Source organism: Ipomoea nil, unplaced genomic scaffold (genome assembly GCF_001879475.1).
Source record: "Ipomoea nil cultivar Tokyo-kokei standard unplaced genomic scaffold, Asagao_1.1 scaffold2701, whole genome shotgun sequence".
In the NCBI taxonomy this organism is placed as follows: domain Eukaryota; kingdom Viridiplantae; phylum Streptophyta; class Magnoliopsida; order Solanales; family Convolvulaceae; genus Ipomoea; species Ipomoea nil.
The window spans coordinates 1,200,634-1,221,175 of NW_017619129.1; the positions used below are offsets into that span (position 1 = coordinate 1,200,634).

The window sequence follows — 20,542 nt, forward strand, 5'->3', positions numbered from 1 at the left end:
AATTTATAACAAGAACATGCTTCACGCAGTTTTGATTTTGACAGTAGTGCATGCATTAAATGAAAGTATTGCAATAATCGTTCATGACAGTTAGCAAATTAAAGTACTCATTCATTCCGTCCTACTTACTATTCATTGGTCAAACGAATTCTTTCTTCTTTGTTTATTTTTTTAGTATTTTTTACTCATTTTTAAATTTGATTTTTTATATTTAATAGTAATTTTAGTGTAGTTTCTAAATATATAAATTTTGTATACTAATTTAATTCTAAATTTAACATTATAAAAAATTGAATTAAAAATAACTTGCTCGTTAATTGAACCAGACACATCAAATGGAACGGAGGGAGTAGTATATAACAAAGCTAGATCTAAAGTAGTATAAACACTACACCTCATACAGATCATAAGTTAGTTATACGTTGTTGAAAAGAATACTAAAGATATAACAAATATTGACCCATTATTTGCACTTAAATGCACAAAATTGTGCACATGAAAGCCAAATTCTACACTCGAAGGCAAAAAGATGTGCAATCGATGCAATTTATGGTATAAAAATGGAAGTTATTCAACTTAAGTGTTACTGAAGCAATTACCCATACAAATCATTTGTAAATCTCACAAATTTCATTAGAAATTTACTTATACTTTATTGAAAAGAAGGCAGATAATAAACATTGACCCCATAAATATTCACTTGAATGCACAAAAATGTCTACTTAAACGCAAAGAAATGTGCACTTGAAGGCCAAAATGGTTCACTTAAAACTTAAAAGCAGTAAGATAAGGAAAAACTATGCACTAAGACAAAACACATGGACTTGAAGAAGGGAAAATATGCATACGAAGAAGGAAAATCTACCCTTGGATACAAAGCACATCTGAACTAATTTACACATATTTACCATAATGCCACCTCGTTTTTTTAATTGTCTTCATTCTTGACCCTTGATCTTGATTCTTGACTGGATCATTGTATGAGATTAAACCTTATTTTTTACCTAAAGAAACATTCGCATATGATCCATAATATATATACACACACATATAATTCAGTAAACTGATCTGTTAATTCAGTTAACCGACATGTTCGAATTGAACCCAATTAATTATAAACTAAAATTCTTAAAAATCCTTAACCATTAACTGAACTGAAATATTTTAATTAAAAAAAATGATTAATCAGCGAATTTTATTATTATTGTTATTATTATTTACAGAATTATGCCCACCGGCTTTAAATTGAAATAATGAAAAATACTACTTAAATATATATACCCTTATTTCCTATTCCTAACTTTTATTCCACTCTCACATTCTTAATATGAGTACTTTTTGAGAAACTCACAATAAAAATAATCCATCCTTGTTGGTCACATACAATTAACGAGAACATGCTTCACGCAGTTTTAATTTTGGCAGTAGTGCATTAAATGAAAGTATTGCAATAATCGTCCAACACAGTTAGCAAATTAAATTAAAGTAGTATTACTAGTATATAACAAAGCTCGATCCTACATCTCATACAGATATCTAGCTCATCTAAGATGGAAGGCATCGAGCACAAAACCGTGAAAGTTAACGGAATCAACATGCACGTGGCGGAGAAGGGGCAAGGCCCCGTCATTCTCTTCCTCCACGGCTTCCCGGAGCTGTGGTACACCTGGCGCCACCAGTTGCAGTTCTTTGCCGGCCTGGGCTACCGCGCCGTGGCGCCGGATCTCCGCGGCTACGGCGAGACGGATGCCCCCTCCCTGCAGCCCTCCAGCTACACGTGCCTCCACGTGGTGGGAGACCTCGTGGCGCTGGTTCAGTCCCTTGGGGTGGATAAAGTGTTCTTGGTGGCTCATGATTGGGGCGCCATTATCGGTTGGTATTTCTGCATGTTTCGCCCCGATTTGGTGAAGGCGTTTGTGGATATCTCGGTGCCGTTCCGCCCCCGCCATCCCACGATGAAGCCGGTTGAGGCCATGAGGGCTTTCTTTGGAGACGATTACTACATCTGCAGATTTCAGGTAATTAATTTAAGACTTAATTCCATTTTTAGTTCTAGATTTATAGGTGTTTGTCCACTTAGTCTTTTTTCAGAACATCAATCTTCTATGATTCTAGTATTATTGTGACATTGATCATTTTTGGTTTTTCGTCAATAAAATTGTTGACATTTTGATTTTTTTATACCAAGTAGGTTGACTCGTTATATTTTTATATAAAAAAATCATATTGAATACCTAAATGCTTTTAGATTTTATAGAATTTAAACAGTTTTGTTGATGGATGACCAAAAGTTGTCATGCCCTAATACTACTAGAATCAAAAGAAATATTCTGAAAAAAAAAATGATTAAAAGTGAATTGTCACATATAAATTTTGGACCAAAAAATAAAATTAACCCTTAATTAAATTTCTCCTCCCATAATACAGTTAATCAAGGTACCCTATTTTGACTAAAATTTTAAGTATTTTCTTATATTATAGTTTCTAAATATAAAAGTTATATATATAAATATTAAATTTAATATTATGAAAATTAAATGATAAATAATTTCAATTAAATTTTATTAATAGAATTAGACACATAAAAATAAAATAAGATAACCAGCTTGATTGGTATGAATGGCCGTGTATTCTAGTCCCTTAAGAAAGGTTAGGAGTTCAAACTCCTTTTTGTATCAGAGATTAGTTTTAATATGGTGCAGGCTTAAAGGTGTCTCTTATAATTAGAGTATGTCAGGATACCTTGTATTGTCTCAATGTTATATTTTGTAAAAGTCATATTAAAGTACGCGTATATGTTTATTTTGTTTGAATTACTGATCTAATTTACGGTCCATTTTTGAAAACTAGTAAAATGACTATGAGAAGTCATTTTCAATTTTTTTCGTATTTCCCTATTTATGTAAAAAAAAAAAAAAAAAAAACAAAGTCAAAGACAAATGTTTATTCTAGTCAACAAAAAAAATATTTTCGTAAAATTTTAGTCAAAAAATATTTTCTGAATTTTTTATTTTCGGTCTCTCATCACCATCACCACCCCCACACCACAACAATTACCATGACTACCAACACCACACTAATTATTATTACAATAATATGTTTACTTTCAGTAAAATAACCAAACAAAAAATGTAATTTTTAAACTTTTAGCCGAGCAAAGAAAAAGATAATTTTCTGATTAATGTGACGTAAAATATGATTAACAAGTCTTACTATTTTAAACTAAACAATGCCCCATAGGGTTAGGTGCACAGAAGTAAAAGCACCGCCAATCTTTACCAATGTGCAAACATATTTTTATGTTTATATTAATGTTGCTGATCCAACTGTTTACCATAACTATGTTAATTATGTTCCATCCTATCAACCAAACATAACCTGCCCCTAAAACAGTCTTTAAAGTCGTCATAAAAGTTTGTACACTGAAGGATTGATTATTATTATTAATGTCACCCTTAGCCTTAATTATGTTTGGTACGTTGCTGCAGGAAGAAGGCAGGATTGAATCTGATATCGCCATACACGGCAGTGAAAAAGTTTTGAGGAAAATATTCACCGATCGAAAAGCAGGGCCTCCATGCTTACCAAAGGAAAATCCCTTTGGCATTTCCACCGATCAGCCTAAATTACCGTCTTGGTTATCCGAACAAGACCTCAAGTACTACGCTTCCAAGTATGACCTCAAGGGCTTTACCGGCGGATTGAACTATTATCGCTCAATAAATTTGTAAGTATAGCTATTGTTAAGATCAAATCTTTACCACTAAGTCATCAAAAGCTATAGCTAACTAGTAGCGAATGCGTAACTTTATTTTCTTATGTACCGGGGTGCATTTTCGAGAGGTAGGGTCTTTGCTGGACTTAGACCTTTCACCAGCCTCCATGCACCCAACATTAATCCCTAGGCATCAATTGGTGGACTTGACCCTTTATCAACCACCACCCAACAATTTCCCCTTTAGCACGTGCCCGTTTTAACTGCACATCTTTTACTTTTGCTGGGATTCTCCTTGACTTGACTCTGATATCACTTGTTAGGATCAAGCTCTTACTGCTATGATAAAACGTTATAGTTAGTAGCAAAAGAGCAACTTTATTTCCTTATAGATCGCTGTCGCCTCACATTTTTTAGAGGTAAGACGCTAGACTTATTCTTCACTGGCTTCTGTCCAACAATTCCCTAAGACTTACCCTTTATCGACCTCAGCCCAACAGTTATAATATTTATATTTCTTTTATACTTCGTATACATATAATACAAGAAATAGAAAACAAAAAAAATGATATAATTGTCTGAGCTGAGCTGAATGAAATTGTGGATGGTTGTAGGAACTGGGAGTTAACAGCAGCGTGGACAGGGATAGAAGTGAAAGTTCCAGTGAAGTTCATGGTTGGGGATATGGATATGGTGTACACCACACCAGGAATCAAAGAATATGTACATGGGGGTGGGTTCAAGAAAGATGTGCCTTTGCTAGAAGAAATTGTTGTGATAGAAGGAGGTGGCCATTTTCTCAACCAAGAAAGACCAGAGGAGGTCAACCATCACATCCATCATTTCATCAACAACTTCTCCTGACAAATTCAATTCCATCCTTTCCTATAGTAGCGTATGAGCTGCAATAATGGTCGTGAGAATCAACCTTAACATGCAAACTGCGAACTTATAAAAGATTATACCACACTCAGATATGATTGAATCGTAACAGTGTAATCTTTCACAATTCACAGTTCGCAAGTTAATGTTGGTTTCACCTGATTAGAAATATATATGTGTGTGTGTTTGTGTATGGGTATGTTGCTTCATTCTATTGAATGAACCAGTAGAACGTGAAGTATGTTTCTGCTTTTCAATTTAGACTTCTTTTTGCAGCTCAGTAATCATTGTCACACTTTTCTTTTTCTTTGGGGAAATAACATTTTAATTCCCCTAGTATAAATTTAGTAGATAACTTATTTATTGATTTAAGGCTGCGCTGCTCCATACTCAAAACCAATGATTCAACTTTTGATATTTTATTAAGAATGAATAAGTCACTTTCACTCAACCACACCCCACGTTATCATATATGTATTTAATCTCTAACATTAAAAGCTAAATCCATCACTTCAATATTAAACCTAAAAAAAGATTTAATAGTGTTCTTCATTGCATGGGAGCCATGCATAAATGTTGCATGTTATCATGACAAGCTGACAACCTTAGTGCTCATTAAATTAACAATTAATTTAAAGTGAATTCAGTACAGTGTTGTTGTTTCTGAGCTGAGAAAAATTGATTAGTCATCAACCTTTTAATTTGTAGACTTGTAGGTTGACAAGTGTCCATAGTCATAAGTTGTTCCAACTAACGTTCTGTGCTCCTACACATGCAGAGCAGTTAAAAACAGGAGAAGTTAAAGTCATATTTCCATTGTAGAACGTGCCAGCTTTTACTCTTCTCACATGCGCTCTTTTCTTCTCTTCTCTTCTCTTCTCAGCATAATATAATGTCTCAAGTTCACGCAGCTGTTTTGACTTTAGCTCAGTAGCTTTGCCTACCATCGATGTTGGTGGGGTGGATTCAATTTTTCTCTTCTCGATCTCCATACTCGATTTTATATTGTAATAAAATGTAAAGAGTTTATAATAATATTTTTTTTTTTGTAAATTATGAAGTACGGTGTTTGGTAAATAGTTGTTAGATGATTGGTTTAGTGGGTTTGACTCTTAATAGCATTAGCTGATGGTAGAAAGATGTTTGGTAAATTAGGTAATTGCTGATTACATACAAAATGACTTCGTCAAAAAACTGATGAATTAAAATTGTTGACTTGGGAAAAAAAGTAAGCTCAAAGACAACGTTGAGATTTTGTCAATTTATAAAATGTCAAACTTTAATTAAAGACAACACACTTTAAAACAACGGATGGATCGCGGGCGTTGTCTTTGAAAAAAATATATGGTCAAAGGCAACACTTTTTTAAAATGGTTGCAATTGAAGTGTCCTCTATTTACAAAACATCAAATTTCACATAAAGTCAACACACCAAAAACAATGGAGGGATCAAAACCGTTGTTTTGGATAAAAATCACACTCAAATACATTACAATAATTTTTTAAAACTGTTATCTTTGAAATACTATTGTCTGTTTATAAAATATGAAATTTCGTTTAAAGAAAACACACAAAAAATAATTGATGGATCATGACTGTTGTCTTTGAAAAAAGTTTAAATTTTTTTGAAAAGGAAAAAAGTTTAAATTAAAAAACAACGATTTTAATTTCCCTCTTTGTCCGGCTCAGCTTAGTTGGTTCCTATTGGTTTCCTTTTGATGTTTTGTAGGTAGCAGCTAGCTTTTGTATTCTGAAGTAGTTTTTTGTTCTTCTTTCATCTGTAATCGACTTCATGCTTATGAATAATAAATATTAATGCTTATGGAAAATTCCCTCCTCTATTAAATACCAAAAATTAAAAATTGAAAATTGTAATTTATATCCATCTATAATATGTCAATTATCAATGTCACTCCTGAATTATTAGTGGTATAAATGTTGACCCTTAATTTTTAAAACGGTACATGTATTTCCCATTGTTGAAAAAAATCGCTAGACGCACATCGGACGCTCGGGGGTCGCCTAGCGCCTAGGCCGTCTAGGCGGGTATCAATCGATGCCTAGGCGGTTGTGTATTTTTATTTTATTTTTTATTTTTTTAAAAATTTGTATAATTTTTTTTAAAGGCTTGATAAGGGGATTAATCGGCGCCTAGGCGGTCGAGTATTTTTATTTTATTTTTTATTTTTTAAAGGGAAAATGGAGAGTTTGGTCCCTGAGTTATAACCGTAGTGACGACTCAGTCCCTGTGTTATTACCGTATCCATTTTTAGTCCCTGAATTATAACCGTAGTGACGACTCAGTCCCTGTGTTATTACCGTATCCATTTTTAGTCCCTCAGTTATGAGAGAAGTGACGAGTTTGGTCCCTGACGCTAGTGGTGTGTTGACAAAGTTAATTCCAGGGGGTAAAGATGTAAATTACTTAGTAAAACTTGTAAACTTAGCCAAAATACTTTTCCCAAATCGACAAAAGCCCTAAGTTGCTTATATAATCAGAGAAGAAACCCTCTCTCGTTTTTTTAAAAAATCAAATTTCAATATTTATATTCTATTTATAAAAAACAACTTAAATTACAATTTTTTGACAAATACAAAAAATTGCTCCATAACATGGACAAGCTTGGTATCTTTTCCCTCGATTAACTCCATGACATTTTGATGGGTAATAAATCATCACATCTACATCGAAAATTATCCACAAATTGAGAGAAAGATGAAGTACCACAACTAAGAGATGACATCATATAATTAATGGCTAAATCAGTTCATCAATACGGGAATATTGATTATTTATTTAAACATATAAAATAGAGAAACAACTTACCTATGAATTTTGTAGCTTGGAAGTGGACGAATTTGAGATTTCAGGGCTTGAGAAGAAAAAGACCTTCGATTGTATGTATAAAAATTAAAGAATGACTGTTGCGCAATGAGTTTCAACAAAAGAAGGTGATTATAATTTGAAATTCCTATTTTACCCCTCTATTATTAAATTGTTTTTAAGTTTTCCGTTAGCTGCAGACGGAATATTAACGCTAGGGACCAAACTCGCCACTTCGCTCATAACTGAGGGACTAAACTTGAATATGGTCATAACTTAGGGACTGAGTCGGAACTTGGTTATAACTCAGGGACTAAAGATGCAATTTTCCCTTTTCTAAAATTTGTATAATTTTTTTTAAAAGACTTGATAATTATAAATTATTTAATACTTTAATAGTTAATACTAAAATACTAAATATTAGCCTAAAAACATATAGAGTTTGAAAATTTATGGTTATTTTGGTCAAAATGATGTCGTTTTGAATGAAATAACCCATTTTAAAAAAAGGAAACAATAGCATAATCGACCGACTAGGAAACTTAGTCAGTGCCTAGGCGGCCTAGGCGGTCAGTGCCTAGCCGGCCTATGCAACGCTTAGGCGGCCTAATCGGCCGCCTAGACCACCAATTATGGTGATACGCTAGGCCGCCGGCCAGCGCCTAGGCGGGATTTTTGCAACATTTATTATTGCCTCTCCCGTACCGTACGGGAGGAAAATTTGAGGGGCAACATTTATACTGCGGTAGGGGCAATATATGTACTGTTTTGAAAATTTACTAATAATTCAGGAGTGACATTGATTATTGACATATTATGGAGGGGCATGTAATGTTTCTCTTAATCATTATTATTATTATTAGGATTATAATAATAATAATAATAATAATAATAATAATAATAATAATAATAATAAGTAATTTATGTGGTGCAAACTATAAGGATTAATAAGTATTAGAACTTAGTCGGCATTAGGTAATTGGTTGCCTACATTGATGGGATGTAGGTATTTAGACTCCTAAGTCCTCTCACTGCTCAGTTGACGACTCATACACCATCTCGAGTAACTGAGATAAGTGAGAGAAACGCTTTTCTAGTTTACAGTGATTTCACAGCAGCTCGAGGAACTCCTGTTCAACAGACAACGGATTCAGGCAATAAAAAATGCAAACTATGGCTGGAGGTTAGTGAGTTTATCCTTTATTATCGCGTATTAATTGATTCAACGTGGATTATGTGGTTACATTTGGTATCTGAGCCAAGTTAATCTCTGCCTAGTTTTATTTTGATTGCATAATCTATAGTTTTGGTGCGGTACTTGCATAATCCAGGCATGGACCACTGGGGAGCTGTGAAGAGAGTTATGAGGTATCTAAAAGGTACCAAAGACTTCAAGTTGGGTTTTAGGCATACGGACATCATGGATGTTGTTGGTTATTCTGATGCGGATTTCACTGGCTGTGTTGATTCTCGGAGATCAACTTCGGGGTATGTCTTTATAATGGCCGGTGGGGATATCTAATGGAAAAGTGTTAAACAATCCTTAATAACTACTTCTACCATCGAAGCCGAGTTCGTTTCCTGTTTCGAGATCACTTCGCAAGGTGTATGGCTCAAGAATTTCATCTTCGGGCTTAGAATTGTGGATTCTATATTTGAGCCATTGAAAGTCTACTGTGACAACTTAGCTGCAGTCTTCCTAGCTAAGAATGACAAAAGTGGGAGTCGAAGTAAGCACATCGACATCAAGTTCTTAGCCATTATGGAGCGTGTCATGAATAAAGTTATATTCATTGAACACATTAATACTAAGTTGATGTTAGCAGATCCATTGACTAAAGGCATGCCTCCATTGAAATTCAAGGATCTGGTTCATAAAATGGGACTTTCGTCCACTTTGTAAATTTGTACATACATTCATTTCAGTTTAATGAAATTCTTTTGCACTTCGGATATTTTCTTTGAGTGTGTACACTTTTCAGTTTTATCTCAATAAGAAAATATACTTCAGTGGACTTGAAATGAACATATGGTTTTTTTCATTAAGTTTGGTTACCTAATTAAGTACGGCAATTTGCATTTGATCATAATGGGTAATACTCGCGCTAATGAGGACATATCATTATGGTTGGTGTAATCTTGTTCTTTGGGTTCCATGTTTGCGCCAAGTGGGAGAACGTAACATTTCCCTTAATTATTATTATTATTATTATTATTATTATTATTATTATTATTATTATTATTATTATTATTATTATTATTATTATTATTATTATTATTGTGACAACCCAAAATTTAATTTTATAAATTTGATTTTAAGAAATTTCAAAATAGCCATTTTTCACTCTATAAAAATTTTTGCGATGAAATCGGTGTTTGAATAAATTATTTGAGCCATTTTAAAAATAAATTCAACACCAAGACATGATTTAAATCTAAAATCCTAGATTTTCGGGTACATTGCGTACCAAGTTTTGAACTGAAAAACAATTTTGAGTGAAACCGGGAGAAATCTGAGAAGCCTAAAACAAGTGTTTATCTAGAAGTCATTTTTGGAGAATTCATTTTCAACCCCAAGCTATTTTAAAACTTGATTCTAGCCTTGGTTCATGAAGCATGGTGTACCACAAGTCATCCAAACTTTGTCTGATGCAAACTTTTAGCCAAACTTTACATCTTTGCCCTCCACCAATCATGAGAGATCATCCTAGGGTTTTGTGCCTCTATAAATAAGAACTCTTCTAGACATTTGCCTCTTGATTCCACTCCTTGCTTCCCACATTTTGAGCTCTGCAAGATCAAGAGGCAACACAGTAAGTTTTCACCATCCTTCTCCATTCAATCCTAGCCTTTCATTTCTCCTAGCTCTTCTCCCTCTCTGAGGTTCTAGACTTAAGCTTTGTATGGTTTGTTTGAGATGTTTAGGAGGTGGTGGAGGGTGTAGCTAGCTTGGGAAGTGATGTTAGCACATCTGTTCTTATTTTTATGGTTATTTTGAATCATCACAGTAATTAAGCTCTTTCATTTTGCTTATTTAATACATGTTTTACTTGCTATTATCATTTAATTATGGTTCGCACTTGTTTTGAATGTTTTACGGTGTTTGTTAGTGTTTTTGAACCATTGTAGGTCAATTCTATGAGCAAGGGAAGTTCAAGGATGAGTTTGGAGCAATTTTGGACAAGTTCGGGACCCAGAGGACTCGACGCGTCGAGAATTTCCATAAAGGTTTATGATCGAGACCAGCAGGTCTCGACGCGTGGAGAATTGGCTCGACGCGTCGGGCGCAGCAGGTTTCGACACGTGGAGAATTGGCTCGACGCGTCGGGCGCAGCACGAAGTCGCGAGATATTTGAGTCCAATTTGAGTCCAATTTTGTACCAGATTCCTATTTCGTCTCAACTTTATACCTACTATAAAATCCCTCCTTCCTCAACCCTAAAAAAACACACCGAGAGATTTTTAGAGTTCTTTGTAGACAAGAAAGAGAGAAATCAAGAGGCTCAAGTCGTCTTTGGAAGCAAGGAGGAAGCCAGGGAGATTTGGGAGAATCGCTTGGTTAATTCTTGTACTCTTCTGATGATTTGTAATCCTTTATTCATATTTGCTATGTATAATTTAGCCATGCTCGGCTAAATTCTTTAGGAATTTTTGGGTGAATTCGTTTATGAACCTATGTGCCTAGTTCGTTAATTTCTTAATATATTTATGTTTGGTTTTATGATTTGTGTTGCAATCTTGTTTTAATCAGTTGTTGTTGGTAGTTAAAGGCCTAAATTACTAGCTTCACAGTCATGTTTGTGTCACCAATGGGAGTTGGGGCATAAATTAGGGCACACACGATTGCACCTAATGGTTGGTCCTTGGGAAAGGGGAACTTATTAGGGGAAGTTTATTCTAGATTATTGCTCATCGGGAGATGGTAGTAATTAGGAATAATTGAATGCTGATCTTTGATCTTATTGGGTGTTTAAGCCATGGGAGTGGAAATTCACTAGGAATAGAGATTACGGGAGTAATTCGATTCCACTTTGCATTCCCATACAAATCTTAATTCCAAACCAAATATTACAAACGTTAATTGGCACTAGGTGATTAAACATTGTGATCCCAAGAATCCTATTTTGCTCTATTGTCTACAAAACCTTGCTACTTATTTTATTCTGCTTGTTATTTTATGCAATTAATCAACCTTCAAGTTTTGTTCGGACTAGTTTCATACGAGTAACCTAGTAGCTAGTGATTAGTACACCACCTCTTTGTGGTTCGACAATCCGAATACTCCGGGTATTATTTGTTTGCCCCAAATTACAGCAATCAAATTGGCGCCGTTGCCGGGGAGGTGGCGTTACGTACTGACATTAGTGAAAGTCTTACTTTAGGAGTCTAGTTCATTTATTTATTTATTTATTTATTTATTTTATTTATTTGCTAATCCATAACAAGTTCCTTGTTCTTGAGTGTGATTTTGCTTTGAATCTAAGAACTTGGCTTTTTATGCATACACGATCTCGTGGGAAAGAAGGATTATTACCTTTGAATCTTGAGATTGAGAAAAGAGTCAAGTTTCTTAGGAAACAAACTAGGATGGCACAGGTACAAGAAAACCAAGCTGGAGGGAGATCAATGTCTGACTACCTTGCTCCGGATGTTGAGGAGCATGGTAGCATCAATATTCCAAATGTGGAGGCCAATAACTTTGCGATCAATCCGGCCATACTCAGCATGGCTGCGGCAGATCGATTTGGAGGGATGCCCACGGAAGATCCCAATGCTCACGCCACCAAGTTCCTACGACTTTGTGGCACTTTCAAGATAAATGGAGTCACTCAAGATGCCGTCAGACTTAGGCCTTTTCCCTTTACACTGAAGGACAGGGCTGAAGATTGGTTATCCTCACATCCAGATAACCATTTTGACACTTGGGACAAATTACATGGAGAATTGTTGAAGAAGTTCTATCCTATCTCCAAAACTCAAAGGATGAGAAGGGCAATTCAAAACTTTAAGCAACTGGCAACTGAGTCCCTCACTGAGTCTTGGGAGAGATTTAAGGAATTGAAGAGGCAATGTCCACACCATGGATTTCAAATTTGGGATTTGATGATGTCTTTCTATGAAGGATTGCTTGATAATTCTAGGATTTTGGTGGATGCTTCTTCGGGTGGTTCGTTCACGATTCTAGAGCCAACACAAGCCGAGGAACTATTGGAGAAAATTGCTATGAATGGATCTACTTGGTACACGGAGAGGTCTCCACAAAAGCTTGTAGGAGGAATTCATGATGCGGGGCAATTAGCCGATTTGTCAACAAAGTTGGATAATGTGGTCTCCTTGGTTCAAAAACTTGCCCAAATCACCAGCCAAAATCACAATTCAGGGGATTGTATCGACGAGTTAAACTCCCAAACCTCTATGGAGCAAGTTAATATGTTGGGATATAATAGGCCTCATCAACAGTCTTACCAACCTCAAGGGACCTACCATCCTAATAATTCAAGGAACCATCCCGGCTTTTCATGGAGCAACCCAGTGGGAGATGCCAACCCTCAACACTTTGTTAATAGAGGTCCTCTGGGTTATCAAGGTACTCAAGTTCAATCTAAATTTCCCGTTTCAGAGGCCCCACCACAATCGAATACGGAAGTTTTGTTGGAAAAATTGATGAAAGGTCAGTTAGAGATTACAGAAAGGATGGATAAAATGGAAGCTCGCCAAAATATGGTTGAAAGGCAATTAGCAAATCAACCTTCTATATCAAGTACTAAAGTCACAGGGAAGTTGCCAGCTATGCCTGAAAATCCAAGGGAGCATGTAAATGCAATTGTTACAAGGAGTGGCAAAGTACTTGAAGAGCAACCTCTTCCAATCAAAGCCATCAATTCCTAAAAAGACAGTTGAGGAGAAGATTGAAGAGATACTTGGTGGTATAGAAGATGAGCCAATTGCTGTGCAAAATAATCCACAAGTTCAAAAGGAAGTAGAGAAACCTGTGAGAAGGTACGTACCCCCATTGCCTTTTCCTCAAAATCGTGAAACAACAAAAGAAAGTAGGTGGAAAAAGTTTTTGGAGATTGTTGAGAGTTTGAAAGTTTCAGTTCCCTTACTTGATTTGCTTTCACAAGTTCCCTCTTATGGAAAATTTTTGAAAGAGATTCTAGCTAAGAAAAAGAAATATGGGGAACGAGAGATGGTAGCTGTGGCACAAGAGTATCAAGCGTTGACCCCGGGAATTGGGAGGAATATACCTAAGCATAGAGATCCGGGGAAGTTCACAATTCCTTGTGTGATTGGAGGCCGACCTTTAAAGGGATCCCTTTGTGATTTAGGAGCCAGTGTGAGTGTTATGCCTCTTACGCTTTGTCAAGGGTTAGGGTTGGGAGAACCAAAACCAATCCAATTCACCTTAGAAATGGCGGATAGATCCATCGTAAAGCCTATTGGAATCCTTGAAGATGTCCCAGTTCGTGTGGACAAGTATTTTGTGCCTTGTGATTTTATTGTGATAGATGTCCAAAGGAACTTAGACGTTCCACTCATTTTGGGGAGACCCTTCCTAGCCACTATTGGAGCAATGATTGATGCAAGGAAAGGGTCCATGATTTTTGACTTTGGGGAGGAAAAGGTGGAATTTAATGTTCTTGATGAGCCAAAAATCATTGAGTGCAAGTCAATTTTGCACATCGACCCTACTCTCAAGGTGACCCATGATGAGTATTTGCATTTGAAGAGTCTATGGGGTGATGAGATCAAACTCGCGGATCAACCAGGATGAGCACTCCATAACCAGGTTAGGTCGAGCTAGCGACGTTAAACTTAGCGCTTCATGGGAGGCACCCCATGTTATCTTTTATTTCTTTCATATTTATTGCTTTCTAGTTTAATTTTATTGCTTTCTAGATTCGTTTTATTTAGTTTTATTGCTTTCTAGTTCGTGATTATTTTTGTTTTATAGTTTTTCTCTTTTCTCTTGCACCAGGGACGATGCAAAGTTTTAAGTGTGGGGGGAGGAATCATTAATTTGGGGATATTTCTAAAATTTTAAAAATTTTTGCTTTTGCTTGGATGACTCATGCTATTTTTGGTGAATAAGTTACTTGTCTTAGCATGCAGTTACAATTATTCTCTCTTGTTGGTTTGTGGTTTGTTTTAGTGGTGCTTGCTGCATCTCAATTTGTGATGGATGATTTGAGGTGTAACACATATTTGATCTATTCTCTTGCCAATAGCTTTGTTAACCACTTAATAATTGGATTAGTTCTTGATCTTGTGTTTTGCATTGCTAGTGAAGGCTTATGTGAGATTCCGGTCATGGGTGTTTTGCTAGAATTTGCCTCATTACTCCCTAAGTGATGTCTAAGTTTTGCATGTTTTGAAGTGATTTAGGCCATTTTTGTTTATCCATACCCTTTAAACCTGTCCCTATATATATTTTATCCTTCGTATCCCCATTGTGCCTTTTGTTTGTTCAAATAAGTGCTAAGCACTTATCCCCTCTTTGTGATTGTTTTTCTTTGATTTACCCCATTATTATAACCCTTAGCCCGTGGCCAAATATTTCCCTTCCACCCTTGAGAGAATGAAACTTTTATCTTTATCTTTTCCGTAAGAAGAGTTTTTATGGAGTTGTGCTACGAAAAAAAAAAAAAAAAAAAAAAAAAAAGCAGCTAGTGTTACAAATGTTCAAGTGTGGAGGTCATGAAAGTTTGGATCAAAATTATCTTGCTGAATCCAAAAGAAATCCAAAGACAAAGAAAAGAATGAGAAAAAAAAAAAAAAAAGATTGAAAGTTTTTGAGTTTGGATCCCCACTTTACCAAAGAGATGCTAAGTTCTTAAAAGAAATTTGCTCCTTGGAATTATGATTATCTCATCTCTTCCAAATTTTGAAAAGTTTAGATAAATTGTGACATTCTCTCTTTTTTGATTAATTTTTCCATACCACTTCTTTGTTAGCCATCACCCGTAGCCCTATTACAAGCTAAATAAAGTCCTATTTGATCTTAGCATGCATTCTTAGATTTGATCTAGGGGAGTATGAAAGGCAAGCCTAAGGGATCTCATTCATGAACCGTATCTTGCATAATCTCAACTGAGTATTTGTGCACATTTGATCCTCACATGCTTTAAATTCTTGGTGCTTGGTTATTGGCTTGGAAATGGGTCTCTTATGTGCCAAACTAATTTGATTCTTGAAGCTTGTTGTTTTGTAGCAAGTGGGTTGGTGGTTTGAAATGTTGTGCAAGAGAGAGCATGAGTAATTTGTATGTTTTGACTTGTGATTTTATTCCTTAGTTTTGCTTGAGGACAAGCAAAAGCTTAAGTGTGAGGGGGTGATGTTATCACATATGTGCTTGTTTTTATGGTTATTTTGAATCATCACAGTAATTAAGCTCTTTAATTTTGCTTATTTAGTACATGTTTTCCTTGCTATTATCATTTAATTTTGGTTCGCACTTGTTTTGAATATTTTACGGTGTTTGTTAGTGTTTTTGAACCATTTTAGGTCAAAGATATGACCAAGGGGAGTTCAAGGATGAGTTTGGAGCAATTTTGGATGAGTTCGGGGCCCAGTGGACTCGACGCGTCGAGCCAAGGGCTCGACACGTCAAAATTTTCCAGTAGCTAATTAATTCGCGCACAGGAAGTCTCGACGCGTCGAGAAAATTCTCGACGCGTCGAATATGCGTCTGTTTCTGGGATAAAAACAGACGCTTAAAGTGGCGCAGCTGGGCAAAATTCAATACAAGGGCGAGATCTCTTTTCCTAATATCAATTGCGCGGATTTCAAGGCTCATATCTCCATATTAAAAGTTAGCAATTCAAGGAATCTTCCAAATTCTAAATATCATTAAAGACGACAATTTCTTTATTTAAATATAGGAATTAGAATTTGAGTCCAATTTGGTACAAGATTCCTATTTCATCTCAACTTTGTACCCACTATAAAATCCCTCCTTCCTCAACCCTAAGAAGGGAGACCGGGGCACAGAGAGAATTCAGAGATTCTTGGAGACAAGAAGGAGAGAAATCAAGAGCCACAAGTTGTCTTGGAAAGCAAGAAGAAGACTAGGGAGATTTGGGAAAATCGTCTGGTTAATTCTTGTACTCTTTTGATGATTTGTAATTCTTTATTTATATTGCTATGTATAATTTAGTCATGCTTGGCTAAATTCTTTAGAGATTCTTGGGTAAAAGTGTTTATGAACCTATGTGCCTGAGCTCTCAGTTTCTTTAAAATATTATTATTTGGGTTTAATACTTGTGTTGCAATCGTGATAATATTGTTTGATGCTTGTAATTAATGGCCATAGTTACTAGCTTCATAGCCATGTTTGTGTCACCAATGGGAGTTGGGGCATAAATTAGGGCACACACGATTGCACCTAATGGTTGGTCCTTGGGAAAGGGGAACTTATTAGGGGAAGTTTATTCTAGATTATTGCTCATCGGGAGATGGTAGTAATTAGGAATAATTGAATGCTGAACTTTGATCTTATTGGGTGTTTAAGCCATGGGAGTGGAAATTCACTAGGAATAGAGATTACGGGAGTAATTCGATTCCACTTTGCATTCCCACACAAATCTTAATTCCAAACTAAATATTGCAAACGATAATTGGCACTAGGTGATTAAATACTTGAATCCCATGAATCTCAACTTCTCTCTAATTGTTTCCAAAATCCTGAACCTCTGTTTTATTTTATTTATTTTATGCCAATCAATCATCTAAGTAATTGTTAGGATTAGCTCTAATGAATAAGATAGTAACTAGTGCTTGATACAACCACTTCCCTGTGGATCGATAACTCGTACTCCGAGAATTATTTGTTTGCAAATATACTACGCATTAAATTGGCGCCGTTGCCGGGGAAGTGGCGTTTCCAGTATTAACATTAGTGAAATCTTTATTCTAGGAGACTAGTCCATTTTTATTTATTTTATTTTATTTTGTTTTGCTAACCCATAACAAGTTCATTGTTTTGAGTGTGATTTAGTTTATGGATAGATATGCATTCCAAGGAACCATGCCACCGTTTTACCCTCCTTCACAAGGTTATGAGATGAGTTGGAATATGAATCGAAAATATGGAGGAATGGAACAACAATTCCCTTTCTCAAATTTTGTCAACTCTAGTCAAGGATATTATCAAGAAAGTTCATATCAAACATCACAACCCCAATGGTGCGCATTTTGTGGTGGGAATCACTTTGTGGAAAATTGTTACATGCTCAACCCCATCAACCATATCCCTCAACAATCTACTCAAGGATTTTGTGCCAACATGAGTCAAGCTACTTATCAAAGATGCACACCACCTACTCCACAACCCTCACGGTGCATGATATGCGTCTGTTTCTGGGATAAAAACAGACGCCTAAAGTGGCGCGGATAAAAAAAACAGACGCTTAAAGTGGCGCAGCTGGGCAAAATTCAATACAAGGGCGAGATCTCTTTTCCTAATATCAATTGCGCGGATTTCAAGGATCAAAATTATCTTGCTGAATCCAAAAGAAATCCAAAGACAAAGAAAAGAATGAGAAAAAAAAAAAAAGATTGAAAGTTTTTGAGTTTGGATCCCCACTTTACCAAAGAGATGCTAAGTTCTTAAAAGAAATTTGCTCCTTGGAATTATGATTATCTCATCTCTTCCAAATTTTGAAAAGTTTAGATAAATTGTGACATTCTCTCTTTTTGATTAATTTTTCCATACCACTTCTTTGTTAGCCATCACCCGTAGCCCCATTACAAGCTAAATAAAGTCCTATTTGATCTTAGCATGCATTCTTAGATTTGATCTAGGGGAGTATGAAAGGCAAGCCTATGGGATCTCATTCATGAACCGTGTCTTGCATAATCTCAACTGAGTATTTGTGCACACTTGATCCTCACATGCTTTCAATTCTTGGAGCTTGGTTATTGGCTTGGAAATGGGTCTCTTATGTGCCAAACTAATTTGATTCTTGAAGCTTGTTGTTTTGTAGCAAGTTGGTTGGTGGTTTGAAAGGTTGTGCAAGAGAGAGCATGAGTAATTTGTATGTTTTGACTTGTGATTTTATTCCTTAGTTTTGCTTGAGGACAAGCAAAAGCTTAAGTGTGAGGGGGTGATGTTAGCACATCTATTCTTGTTTTTATGGTTATTTTGAATCATCACAGTAATTAAGCTCTTTCATTTTGCTTATTTAATACATGTTTTCCTTGCTATTATCATTTAATTATGGTTCGCACTTGTTTTGAATGTTTTACGGTGTTTGTTAGTGTTTTTGAACCATTGTAGGTCAATTCTATGAGCAAGGGAAGTTCAAGGATGAGTTTGGAGCAATTTTGGACAAGTTCGGGACCCAGAGGACTCGACGCGTCGAGAATTTCCAGAAAGGTTTATGATCTAGACCAGCAGGTCTCGACGCGTGGAGAATTGGCTCGACGCGTCGGGCGCAGCAGGTCTCGACACGTGGAGAATTGGCTCGACGCGTCGGGCGCAGCACGAAGTCACGAGATATTTGAGTCCAATTTTGTACCAGATTCCTATTTCGTCTCAACTTTATACCTACTATAAAATCCCTCCTTCCTCAACCCTAAAAAAACACACCGAGAGATTTTTAGAGTTCTTTGTAGACAAGAAAGAGAGAAATCAAGAGGCTCAAGTCGTCTTTGGAAGCAAGGAGGAAGCCAGGGAGATTTGGGAGAATCGCTTGGTTAATTCTTGTACTCTTCTGATGATTTGTAATCCTTTATTCATATTTGCTATGTATAATTTAGCCATGCTCGGCTAAATTCTTTAGGAATTTTTGGGTGAATTCGTTTATGAACCTATGTGCCTAGTTCGTTAATTTCTTAATATATTTATGTTTGGTTTTATGATTTGTGTTGCAATCTTGTTTTAATCAGTTGTTGTTGGTAGTTAAAGGCCTAAATTACTAGCTTCACAGTCATGTTTGTGTCACCAATGGGAGTTGGGGCATAAATTAGGGCACACACGATTGCACCTAATGGTTGGTCCTTGGGAAAGGGGAACTTATTAGGGGAAGTTTATTCTAGATTATTGCTCATCGGGAGATGGTAGTAATTAGGAATAATTGAATGCTGATCTTTGATCTTATTGGGTGTTTAAGCCATGGGAGTGGAAATTCACTAGGAATAGAGATTACGGGAGTAATTCGATTCCACTTTGCATTCCCATACAAATCTTAATTCCAAACCAAATATTACAAACGTTAATTGGCACTAGGTGATTAAACATTGTGATCCCAAGAATCCTATTTTGCTCTATTGTCTACAAAACCTTGCTACTTATTTTATTCTGCTTGTTATTTTATGCAATTAATCAACCTTCAAGTTTTGTTCGGACTAGTTTCATACGAGTAACCTAGTAGCTAGTGATTAGTACACCACCTCTCTGTGGTTCGACAACCCGAATACTCCGGGTATTATTTGTTTGCCCCAAATTACAGCAATCAGGAAGAAGGTGGAATCCCAGCTCAAAGGAGGAATCTACAAAGGTATAACCCCATGGACTCCCAAAGCTATTTTAGACTCTGTGAAGTCTATTTTTGTGGTAGAAATGCTAGTTTATTGAAGTGTTTGAGCTATTAAGTGGTCTATTGTTGATCTATGATGAGTTTTTGAGGTTTTGGAAGTGTTAGAATGCCTGAAATAATTTTTGCTGGTGAAAGAAATCATCTGGTGCACAAGGCAGTGTGCACCAAATAGTCTCACGGGCCTAGCCAACGGCTCTAAGCAGGAGCCGTTGGCCAGCCCCGTGAGTAGGCGCGGCCCTTGGTGAAGGCCGTGGCCTTGAGCCGCGGAATGACGGAGCTAGAAGGCGGGCCATCCCAAGCCCCGCCGAGAGCTCCGCCAGGCAGAAGTTGTGAAGTGGTCGGGTCCTTGTGGCTCAGCTACGTGTCGTTTCAGACTAGGACTCGCGGGTTCTTGAGGCTCGGACACTCGGGGTCGTTATGACGCACGATTATAATTTGATTTCATTGAATTTTGAGTAGAAATGAGTTTTTTTGTGATAGAAATTGTGAAGATGAATTCTACAGATTTTGTCTAGAACATTTACAGTAAATGAGAATGTTAAGTGTTGGCTCTTGGCTATTTGTTTAAGAAGCATGACAATT

The 20,542-nt window shown here is 36.2% G+C and overlaps 1 protein-coding gene across 1 annotated transcript; it reads left to right on the forward strand.

Annotated features, from left to right (window-relative positions):
- Positions 1-1,512: 1,512 nt before the first annotated feature.
- LOC109155322 (bifunctional epoxide hydrolase 2-like) lies at positions 1,513-4,930 on the forward strand. Its single transcript, XM_019303010.1, has 3 exons — positions 1,513-2,018; positions 3,489-3,727; positions 4,330-4,930. Exons 1-3 carry the CDS (start codon positions 1,551-1,553, stop codon positions 4,577-4,579), a joined length of 957 nt encoding a protein of 318 aa, XP_019158555.1. The 5' UTR covers positions 1,513-1,550; the 3' UTR covers positions 4,580-4,930.
- Positions 4,931-20,542: the final 15,612 nt, after the last annotated feature.